This window comes from Pygocentrus nattereri, chromosome 18 (genome assembly GCF_015220715.1).
Source record: "Pygocentrus nattereri isolate fPygNat1 chromosome 18, fPygNat1.pri, whole genome shotgun sequence".
In the NCBI taxonomy this organism is placed as follows: Eukaryota; Metazoa; Chordata; class Actinopteri; order Characiformes; family Serrasalmidae; genus Pygocentrus; species Pygocentrus nattereri.
This window is the reverse complement of record NC_051228.1, coordinates 1,625,555-1,638,054: the sequence shown is the minus strand read 5'-3', so window position 1 is coordinate 1,638,054 and position 12,500 is coordinate 1,625,555. Positions and strand designations below refer to the sequence as shown.

Sequence of the window (12,500 nt, the reverse complement as noted above, 5' to 3'; positions counted from 1 at the left end):
TACCTTAGCAAATATCTTAAATACGACAGCAACTGCCTAGCCACACATTAGCAACCACCCGGGATTACATACTGTAGCAACCGCCTAGCAACAACCTAGCAACAACCACAGCATCCACCAGAAACCACCTGGAATACCAGAGTAACCACTTATCAGCACCTTAGCTACCTCCTGGGATACCACAGCAACAGCCTAGCAACCACTTAGCAACACCTCAAGACAACCTTGGATACCAAAGCAACTGCCTAGCAACACCATAAGCAACCACCTTGAATACCATAGCAACCATTTACCAACACCTTAGCTACCACCTGGGATACCATAGCAATTGCCTAGCAACCACCTGGAATACCACAGCAACCGCTTAGCAACAACTTAGTACTGATCTTGGGCATCATAGTAATCGTCTAGCAACAACCTAGCAGGAAGTGGGAATCATTTAAGCTACACAAATGTTCTGCATTTATTATGGGATGTAAATGACATGTAAATGGGATGTAAATTAAGTAAAAGACGATACCTCCAGACGTCTAATAGTTTAAAACAACTCACACACTGTGTGTGAGAGTTACAGTAGGCGTTTTTATTGAGGGGGTGGGTGTAGGGGTGTAACTACCCCGGGCGCAGTGGAGTTCCCCCTTGAAGCTGTCGCTGGTTTACCATAAACACACTGTTCTCTATCTGCCCTCTTGGCTCCGTTTTCACAGCTGCGGCCCGGCAGCTCCGAAAAATCCTAAATATGCGTTTCTTTCTTTCTGCTTTAGTTCCTCCTGAGGGATCCGGACAGAGAGGAACCGCAGAGGCAGGCCGAGCTCCACACAGCAGCTAAAAGGCTTCGCTAAATCCACCAAAACACAGGACAGGAGGAGCTAACGACAGATTTATGAGCATCTGTTTAATATAACACACACACACACACACACACACACACACACACACACACCTCTCTATTCCCCCTCCACACCCCCCACACCCTACTTATTACTGTAACTGCTAAACACAACTGCCATCATATCCACAGCATTAAACTACACACACACACACACACACACACACACACAAATACACATATACATATATATCATAAAAATGCATAATATATAAGTATCTATGTATTAAATATGCAAATAACTATATGCAATTAATAAAAATAACAATAGTACTAATACCGCTATTACTACTACTGTAATAATAATAATAATAAGTTTATCAGTCTCGCAGTTTTATAAGCAGAGTTGTGGTTAAAAGAACTTCACAGATCAGTTTTTTTGACTGTTTTGTTGAACTTGAATGTTATTCCAGTCTTTTCTGGACATCCTAACAAACACACACTGCCAGGCAGCTCACCGGCACAAAAACAGGCCGCCCTGAACTCTAAACCCTTTACAGACGGCCCTGTATCACATTAGAGTGTTCTGTTATCGTACCAAAAATAAGGGAACTACTGAGGAACGTAAAAGATCCCTGACATGTTTTCTGCCAACGGGAAGCAGAAAGTAAACCACAGCTCGGCTCAGACGTCCTGCTTCACAATCACCTCCACAGATACGCCGTCCAGCTCCAGACTGAACAGACTCGGTCTAACCTGCAGACAGCGGGAGCCGACGCGCTCGTCGTCCTGTGAATTCTACTGGGGTTGTGTAATTGTTTATACTTGCTTAAAAATGGCAAAAATGTAAAGGATATTTTTCACACAAGACATCCAGAGCAACATTCAGTCTTTTTTGGTCATTGTTTACATTATTTAGCTGTTTTGGATTTGTTTTGTTCTGGTGTGTTGGGTTTGTCTGGTTTTGTCTGGCCTGTGTTGGATTTGTTCGGCCTGTGCTCGGTCGATATGAGCTTGTTTAGTTTGTGGTGGATTTGTTTGATCTTGTTTGGTCTGTGTTGGGTTTGTGTGATCTTGTTTGGTCTGTGTTGGGTTTGATCTTGGTTGGTCTGTGCTGGGTTTGTGTGATCTTGTTTGGTGTGTGTTGGGTTTGATCTTGTTTGGTCTGTACTGGTTTTGTTTGGTCCTCTGTCGTGTGTATTGGGTTTGTGTGGTCTTATTTGGTCTGTGCTGCGTTCGTGTGGTCTTGTTTGGTCTGTGCTGCGTTCGTGTGGTCTTGTTTGGTCTGTGCTAGGTTTGTCTGGTCTTGTTTGGTCTGTGTTGGGTCTGTCTGGTCCTCTATAGTCTGTATTGGGTTTGTCTGGTCTTGTGTGGTCTGTGCTGGTTTTGTGTGGTCTTGTTTGGTCTGTGCTGCGTTCGTGTGGTCTTGTTTGGTCTGTGCTGGGTTTGTTTGGTCTTCAGTCTGTGCTGGTTTTGTGTGGTCTTGTTTGGTCTGTACTGGGTTTGTTTGGTCCTCTGTAGTCTGGATTGGTTTGTGTGGTCATGTTTAGTCTGTGTTGGGTTTCTTGGGTCTGTCCAAGGCTTGTGTGACCTTTTTTGGTCTGTGCTAGTCTTGTTTGGACTCTTTTGGTCTGTGCTGGGTTTGTTTGGTCCTCAGTAGTCTGGATTGGTTTCTGTGGTCTTGTTTAGTCTGTGTTGGGTTTGTTGGGTCTGTCCAAGGTTTGTGTGGCCTTTTTTGGTCTGTGCTGGGTTTGTTTGGTCTTCTTCAGACTGTGCTGGTTTTGTGTGGCTTTGTTTGGTCTGTGTTAGGTCTGTTTGATCTCATTTGGTCTGTGCCAGCTTTGTTCAGTTGTTTTGGCTTTGCTGGTTTTTGTTTTGTTCTTTAGCGTGAACATCTTACCCGCTCTGTGCAGGCCGCTGTTGTCCTCAGCTTCTCCTCAATCTCCTTCCCGATTCTCTGGACAGTGACCTGCGTCTGTTTGATCGCCCGCTGGGCTGTATGCAGTCTACGGGGAGAGAGAGAGAGAGAGAGAGAGAGAGAGAGAGAGAGAGAGAGAGAGAGAGAGAGAGAGAGAGAGAGAGAGAGAGAGAGAGAGAGAAACGATGAGCACACAGATGATGAAGATGATACATCATGTAAAAACTCCAGTGAAATCTGCAGATGGATATAAAGCTTTTACTGCAGGCATTATTTTTACCTCATCACCATTTAAACAGAAAACAACACTAAGTCACACTACAGCATGTAAATAAAAACAACACGCAACGTCTGTGGAAGTGCTTATGGCACAAGCACAGTCACGCAGATGTGAATGCAACCAAAACGAAGCAATATGATGTCCTTTAATGACAGGAGTGTATTTTATAGCTCTGGGTGAAAAGCAGAAACAAACAAACTGAGAATAATGAAAAAGGACGGAGAGCGAACGACAGAGACCGGCATGAGGTCAGACAGTCAGGGGTTGGTTTGTTTTCTCCGTCAGTACAAAGCGTGCGGCCTCGTTAACTTTAATTAGTCCACGGGGATCGTTAAAAGATTAACGGCGGACGCACATGTGTCCCTTTGACACGAGTATTTGTTTTCCAGCTCATCCGTTCTTCATTCATCTGCTTGTTTTCTACCGCATCAGACTTCAACGCACAAAGAAAACATGCTTGATTTTCAAAGGAAGTAATGAAACACTGCAGATAAAATATAATGATTGAATAGTTTTCTTTTCCAAGTTACGATTATAAGCTCTTTTGACCCTTTTCAGCCACTCTTGCACCAAAGAACTGCACCAGATTCCATGGATGCCCTCCCTGGGGTCTTAGTCTTTGTTCCAGGTGGTCCCACAGATTTTTCGAGAGGATTCAAATCTGTGAACACAAAGTCACATCTGCAGCCCTGTGAAGGCAAACCGTCATCCTGGAATACACGTATAGGAGTGTTATGCTCTGGTCAGAAGAGGAGCAAAAGGCCAAACCTGGGTGTCCAGCAGGTCAAATTTATGGTCACCTCAACCAAAGAACCCATTTCTATGCAAATAAAACACCCCCAGAGCATCACAGCGCTCCACACCTGCTCACGGTCCTCACTGAAGGCTTCCTGAGGTCTACGATGGACACAATGCCGAGAATCGTTCACACACAGGCAGAAACAGATTCATCTGACCAGATGACACACTTCAGTCATGAAAGTCTGTCTCTTCGTCCACTGTAACCGGGCAACTCGGTGAGCCAAGGCCTCCTGCGTGCCGCTCTGCTCCACATTTTCATGGTATGCAGTTCCCTGCATAGAGTTCTTTCAGAAATTGGTTGTGAAGGCTGTGCTTAGCGGTTGCTAAGGTGTTGCTAGGCCAATGCTATGCTGTCCCAGATGGTTGCTAAGGTGTTGCTGGCTATTGCTGTACTACCCCAGGTGGTTGCTAAGGTGTTGCTAAGCCAATTCCATGCCATCACAGATGGCTGTTAAGGGACCGTTAGGCCAATTCTACGCTATCCCATTTGGTTACTAAGGTGTTGCTAGGCCAATGCTACGCTATCCCATTTGGTTGCTAAGGTGTTGCTAGGCCAATGCTATGGTGTTGCTAGGCCAATGCTATGCTATCCCAAATGGTTACTAGGATGTTGCTAGGCCAATGCTATGGTATCCCAGATGGTTACTAGGATGTTGCTAGGCCAATGCTATGGTGTTGCTAGGCCAATGCTATGGTATCCCAGATGGTTACTAGGATGTTGCTAGGCCAATGCTATGCTATCCCAGATGGTTACTAGGGTGGTGACCAAGGTGTTGAAGCTAGTTCAGGTGGCTGCTAGGCTAACAAGAAGGCTGTTCTCTGAGCAATGACACAAAGACCTGGATGTGGAGCGAGAGACGTTTCGGAGACGTACTAACAGAAATGATGCCAATGCACTTTCGAGCAGTGCAGTTCAGCAGCAGCATGAAGCAGCAACACTCGTCTGCTCAAATTCAAATCAAACCCAGAGGCTTCCATCTTCACAGTCAATTAACGGCGTGTCAGAGTAAACAAAGAGTCGCCGAGGGTCTGTTTCAGTCCCAGCGCAGACATTTCCACTTCCCCTGAACAATAACAGCACAAGCAAGCAATCAGACAGTCATTACAGCCGCGATGCACTAATTGCAGCATGATTCACGGCCTGGTCCGCTGAAGCCATCGTTCAGAGGTCAGTGAAGGGGGAGTGAAAGACAGAGTCACTCGGTGGGGGTTAAGAAGAGAGCACGAGAGTTTCTCAGTATCAAGAACGTGAAGGAACCTGCACTGGAGAACAGTGATCCAGGACCACTTGCTCGCTGAGTTCAGCACGTTTAGTTAGGCCTAAAAGAGACATCTCGAATAATGATGAGGAATGTCGCATGAATTCCGATTTGGCTGTTCAGGCCGAGTCGCTCCGCTGCAGATCGGATACGGATATCAGTACCACATATGAAAGTGTCTCAAATCAGAATTGAAAATGTCTGATTCTGTTTTTTGCTGCTTACACTGACACACAGTCACACGTCGCACCTGCTGTGTGAACAAAGCCTAAGATGTAATACGCAACCCAGTTCCTTGGGTTTTGACCACATTCAGCCACAAGAACTTCAGTGAGGTCCGGTACTGGCCTTGGATGAACGCGGGACTGAAACATTAACCATTTTATAATCAAAGCTGCAATTTTGGATATATGGGTCAGAAACCTCGCAATTAGATAATTTGCCCAAATTGTTTAGCCTTAGATGGTCAATTCTGGAGCTCCATCACTCACAGCCCAATGCTGGGGGGCTTTATGCCCCTCTAGCCCCCGCTTGGCATCAGACATGGTGATCTTAGGATCATGAGCAGCTGCTCCAGAGTCCTATTGGGGTTATACAAACAATGTCTATACCAGCAATGAGAGTCAGAACCGTTCACAGTGGTGGTGATGGGAACCAGACGTCCCCCTCTAAAAGCTCCTCACAGTGGTGGTGATGGGAACCAGACGTCCCTCTAAAAGCTCCTACAGAAAGTTCCTACATGAGCTGGTTCTGAATTCACTGCCTGATGACTGAGACGCTGTTTTATGAGAGTTTAGAGAACTTCAACTCCATTCATGGTGGAGGGAGACATGCAGGGCGCTGTGCGGCAAAATAGTCCCCAAAGAAAACTCAGTATTCCAGATTTTCCACTGTTTTCCATCATCAGCATCCCATATAAGCCCAGAAGACATGGTCCAGTATATTATATATCAGAACATATTTCCAGTGTGTGAAACGTGTAGGAGAGCGTTTCTGTACAAACGTTCATTATTTACTCAGAGTGTCGGCACAAACGTGTCATTCGACCGGAGGGTGTTCTCACTCCCGCGTGTGACTGTATCTCTGTTCCCCGTCTATACGCCTCCCTCGCGCGGTTACTCCTTCTCAGCTGAGAGAGCGGAGTGACGGAGCGCCTCTGAAGCGGATCTCCGGATGCTCTGTAAGGTGAGCGTGTTAAACGTGTGAAAGTGATCAGAGTGATAGTCGCGCCATCTCTCTCATCTTCACGCTGCCGCGCTTTCCGGAAATCAGACGTCCTACACGGCTACCGCGTCACGTCGTCACCACCCGCAGCTGCTTTCCCCCACTTATTCCTCATCCTCCATTTCTTTGTGTGTTTTAATGATGCACTGAATAAGAGAAATATGCATCTGGTTATATATTACAGTTATATAATGTTATACAGTTCTATACATTTAATATGAAATACCATCTGCAACACACGGGAGGGGAAAACAAAAACTTGCCAACTCAATTTAGAAATAATAACAGCCTCACAGCAATGCGTTCACATGCTTATTTTATTATTATTATTATCATTATTATTATTATAATTACTGAGAAAAACTCAAATAAATAAATAAATAGGGCCCATATAATAAGGCCCAATAAATAAGAGTCAAATTTTGCTCCTTTTATCTTCTCTCCGTCTTCTGTTTTCACCACCACATTAACCCTCTCTCTCTCTTCCCTCTCTCTTCCCTCTCTCTTCCCTCTCTCTTCCCTCTCTCTTCCCTCTCTCTTCCCTCTCTCTTCCCTCTCTCTTCCCTCTCTCTGTCTCTTTCTCTCTCTCTCATCTCGTAACAACCTCTCACGTTCAGCGAGGCGTAAATCAGCGGAAAAATCTCGCTCACTTTTCGCTCCTCTCCTTTTTTCGGTGAGCATGGCGTGCTGATCCTGCCTGCAAACACCGAACTCCATCTGATCTGACAGCTTTATCGCCATGGTAACCCAGATGGAGGAATCTGATAGGCTGCAGGTGAGCGGCCGTTATCACGCCTCGCGCATTTCTGAGAGCTTATCAGCCTCTCGGCCAATCAGGAGACGGCACGAGGGGAGGGGGTTACGCGGTGACTTCAAACACAATCAAACGGACAAACAGACAAACGCACACCTCATCCCAAAACAACTTTCCCTTTCGGGTGGACGGCATCGAGCGCCCTGCGGGCAGCAGGGAAACAGATAGCGTTACAAACTAGAGCCATACAGCAAAAACGACATCACGACTCGTTAACATCAGAGAGGAACCCTCAGAACCTTCCAGAACCTTCAGAAAAGACAGAGTCATCATCACTGCAACACAAACACTGCAGGTACTGTAGTAACACTCATTTCATGGCTAAGGTTTGTTTGGAAACAGAACTGTCCAATCAGGATTATTTCCCCGTGGTATTTAGGCAGATCCAGTCAAGCGAGCTCTCTGATTGGTCAGGACTTCAGGAGCGGGACTAAAGGCCTTACACGTTACAATCACATTTCATGAGAACAAACGTCACTCTAGTCCGTTTGGAAGTTCTAGATATGTCCGTGATTCATGAGTCATAATCAAAACAGGCTGCGGTCAGTTAGGAATGTAAAGCAGCGGCGGCAGCTCGATATACCATGACGGCATTTCAGGGCCACTGATTTCACCCGTAAAGAAACACTCAGCCCCCCGTCTCTCCTGCTCATCCGCACCAGCCTGGTATCAGTGTAAGAACCGGCTGAAACGGCCGAGCAGGAAGCTGTTTATCTAGAATAAAGAGCCGGACGGACTCGGAGGAAACCGTCTGTCTGTGTTGTTGAAGGAGAATCTCAGGCAGGGTGGTCTACACGGCTATCGGGGGCTTCATCTCCCCCCATTCAAAGAGGGCATGAAGTTTCACAGACGGTGAGGATGAAGATCAAAATGATCCACAGAGAGACGGGAGTGGAGCTCCGGCGCCAGGGCAGCAACTGAGACCCCAACACGGTATAGCAGCCCCCCACAGTTAGCCCACTTTATCCTCCAAATACACACACACACACACCATTTAAACCGCTGATCCTTCTGGGTTGCAGTGGGGTGCTGGAGCCTATCCCAGCTGTCAGCAGGCGGAAGGCATCCTCCCAATATTGTGTCTTTATTCTTGCAACTTTACAACTTTATTATTGAAATATTAAGACTTTATTCTCAAAGTCTGTTTTTTGGGTCCATCCGTCCGTCCGTCCGTCCCTCACTGGAACAAAACCTTGTATCTCCAAAATGGTAACTTTACAGGGGAAGGAAAACGATGCTCTATTCTTCACGTAAGTCAATAGAACCAGAATTCTTTTCAAGGAACTTTGGGCCGTTTTCAAATCATGTCAAAAATTGCAAAATGTAAAAAATGGAGATATGAGATTTTGTTCTGACAGCAGTGATATAGACAAATACACATATATATTCATATATACACAAACACCTAAACTAGTGTGTTTATTTGCTGAGAAAAGTGTTAATATTTGAAAACAAAATTTATAGAATATTTATTAATATAATAGAATACTAATTAATAATTAAACACACACACACACACACACACACACACACACACATACATACATATATACATATATATATATATATATATATATATATATATATATATATATATATATATATATATATATACACACACACATATACACACACACACACACAGCACTGTGTGAAAGTTTCAGGCGTCTAAGTGAATGTTTAACCAGCTGACCTCAGCAGGGAGTTTATCACAATATACATTAGAATAAAGTCGTATTCATAATTCAGATAAACAGAAAAACAATAAACAGTAACAAGAATTTCTCGGGTCCATATTTTTCCTGGACACCTTCACAGCCGCCACAGAGACTCGTTAATATCATCAATTACATCATGAGCTCAATTTACTGAGCACTGATTGGTCAAACCAGGAGCTGCTTTTTAACTACATATAATACTGGACTTCCTCGAGGAGGAGCGGCTTGGAGATGGGTAAACAAACACACCAACATCCAGAAAAGCATTTTTATATATATATATATATATATATATATATATATATATACACACACACACACATACACTTGTTTTTATATGTATTGGGAACTTGCTCGAGAGACACTGGGGGACTAAGGGACACGGCCCACACTGTACTCATGTATTACTCATGTAAAACCCAGGTTTCTGATTCCCTTTAGCTTTCCAGAGCTGTATTAGATCTGCTACATCAATGCAGATTACACTGGAACAGCGACTGGGTTAGGACTGGGTTAGGACTCCCTGCGTAGGGCTGGAGGAACAAAGATGATTAAAAAACAGAAAAACAGTTTGAGGCCTGATTTAGTCTTTCACTCAGCGACTTTAACAGATCTGATTTTGTTTTGCTTCGAGACAGATGTACAGAGCGGAGGTGGTCCGCTGTCTACAGATGGAGAGAAAACAAAGAGGCGTTTGTAAACAGAGAGACGCATTAACTCTGTGACCTCAACACACGATAAGACAGCCAGAGCGTTCTTATTACCTACACGCCACAGTCCGCACTCATCTGTCTGACAGACGAGTGATCAGCCTCCTCTGTATTCCACTAAACAGAGAGAGATCACAGAGAGAGAGACTTATTATTCTAATTATTATTATTATTATTATTATTATTATTATTATTATTAATACTATTACTATTCAGTTGAAGCAGTAATACTCCAGTTTCTCCTTTAAGCCCTCAAAGTTATTCTGGATTTGTCCATATCTTATAAACTCTCCTCTAAAGGTTCTTCATAGAACAGGATCCTCATGTGTTTCATATCTAAACGCTCCGTTATCTTCATCACTACTTTCCAAACCCGCTGCAGCAGCTTCAGCAGCTGGAAACTCTCTGACGCCGTTTCACACGAGTCTCCGATGTGGACTGAATGAAGAATGAAGGGTTTCCGGCGTGACGGTCAGTCCTTAGTGATCTCCTGAGTGTCCGTCGGTCAGTTTCACACAGAATGTAGACGGACACACGGATCCAGCAGCTCCACACGGTGAGAGGCAGATGACGTGTATCTCAGCCCCTCTTCACAGGCTCATAACTCCGGATGTGAGTGTCGTAGGATCTCGTGATGAGATGGAATGGAAAGGGCAGCTCTACGGATTCAGGAAGGGTTTGAACTGGACTTCTGAGCTGGATCATCACAAAGAAAGAGAAGCTGATTTTTGTTTTGTGAGCAGAAAATGTACAAAGATGTTTTATTGTGCTGTTGTTTGTATTAATATTGATCGCCATTCAAAAATGTCAGTTATTATTGAGTTATTTATTTTTTCACTGATTTTTAAGACAAAGTGCCATTACAGGCCCACTGGTGGTCTTCGGTAATGGTCTAACGACCACCTTGAGCCCAGTGGTTCAGAAACCCTGAAATAAATATTATTATTATATCCGTATTTTCATCCTCTTCTTATTTTGAGGTCTTGTCTTATTTCTATTTTATAAATAAGAATAATAAATGAGTTGCATAAAGTTAAATGACTTTTAGCGTTTTGTTTATGTATTGTGTCCATGGAAACGATGATGAACACAGCCATGTGGTTTCCTTACGCAGAAAAGATAAACATAACACTTTACTGTAGGGTGTTTATAAGGCAACATGACACATCAGGTTGTCATGACAACTGACATAACGCTTTATAACAGTTTGTAAATGCTTGTTCCAACAAAAACCATTAGCTATAAAGGTTACATTTGCCAATTTTGATCAGTCAGCTAAAGTAGCCTTTATAACAGATGACGCCTGTTGTAATAAGCATTTATAAACAGTTATGTAGGGTTATGTCAGTTGTAATGACAAGCTTACAGTATGTAGGTGTCATGTAGTCTTATGAACAGCACCCTACAGTAAAATGTGATCATAAACATCAATACGGTTTCCTTGCTCTGTTATGACAAACTGACAAAGGCGCTCGTTTCCATTAAAGAAATGATCGTTTATAACGCCGAGATGAAAATCATATCAAGGCCAAAAACGAGATTCAAAACCAAGTGGAGTCTCGTGGTGCCGAGACATTGAGCTGTCACTCAGTCTGACGCTGCATCTGAGTGGTTATTGTTATTGTCTGCTGCTTTCCTGCTTTGCTTTTAGATGTTTGTGTTGGGATCTCATAGCGTTCCACTTTGTCACTGCGAAGAAACGCCGTCAAATGGAAAAAAGAAGAGAGCGGAAATCTTCTGTGTACAAAAACGAACAACACACAGAGAGAAACTGTCTCTCTGCTTTGGGAAACACTCATATCAGGTGACGGCGGGTTTTGAGGGTTTTCCTGTGTTTTTCTGTTGTCCAGCCACATCCTCCCCTCTGCCTGACTGTCTGGAGACTGGACACACACATATACACACACACACACACACACGCACACACACGCACACACGTCTCTATACAATTATTCATCTATAACAATACAGGGTGATTTAAAAACCGATTTCAAAATGATTTACACCGGTCAGGCACAACACTCTGACCACCTCCTTGTTTCCTTGTCCATCTTATCAGCTCCACTGACCGTTCAGTTCCACTCTGTAGTTCTACAGTTACAGACTGTAGTCCATCTGTTTCTCTGATACTCTGTTACCCTGTTCTTCAGTGGTCAGGACCCCCATGGACCCTCACAGGGCAGGTACTGTTTGGGTGGTGGGTCACTGCAGTAACTCTGACGTGGTGGTGATGGTGTGTTAGTGTGTGTTGTGCTGGTCTGAGTGGATCAGACACAGCAGTGCTGCTGGAGGTTTTAAACACTGTGTCCACTCACTGTCCACTCTATTAGACACTCCTGCCTTGTCTGTCCACCTTGTAGATGTAAAGTCAGAGACGACAGCTCATCTGCTGCACATTTTGTGTTGGTCATCCTCTAGTCCTTCATCAGTGCCCACAGGACCTGCCCACAGGACGCTGCTGGCTGGATATTTTTGGTTGGTGGACTATTCTCAGTCCAGTAGAAACACTGAGGTGTTTAAACACTCCAGCTGCACTGCTGTGTCTGATCCACTCAGACCAGCACAACACACAGTGACACACCACCACCACGTCAGTGTTACTGCAGTGCTGAGAATGACCCACCACCCAAATAGTACCTGCTCTGTGAGGGTCCATGGGGGTCCTGACCACTGAAGAACAGGGTAACAGAGTATCAGAGAAACAGATGGACTACAGTCTGTAACTGTGAAAGTGATAAAGTTGGTAAAGTGGACAGTGAGTGTTATGGCTAGTCAGTGCGTGTGTGTGTGTGTGTGTGTGTGTGTGTGTGTGTGTGTGTGTGTGTGTGTGTTAGTATTCCAAACTGGCCTGATGATATAACACCATGTATTTAATGATTTCTGATCTATATGTAGTAATAACAATCTGGATATTATGTATTATACAGTCACCTCTGTAGTCCTGATA

The 12,500-nt window shown here is 44.3% G+C and overlaps 1 protein-coding gene across 1 annotated transcript in view; it reads right to left on the bottom strand.

Moving 5' to 3' along the window:
- The window catches only part of uvrag (UV radiation resistance associated gene), a 171,667-nt gene that overhangs the window by 133,674 nt on the left and 25,493 nt on the right, over positions 1-12,500 (bottom strand). The window contains exon 7 of the mRNA XM_037547505.1: positions 2,730-2,835. Within this exon, the coding sequence (XP_037403402.1) occupies positions 2,730-2,835 (106 nt within the window). The remainder of the gene's footprint in view (positions 1-2,729; positions 2,836-12,500) is intronic.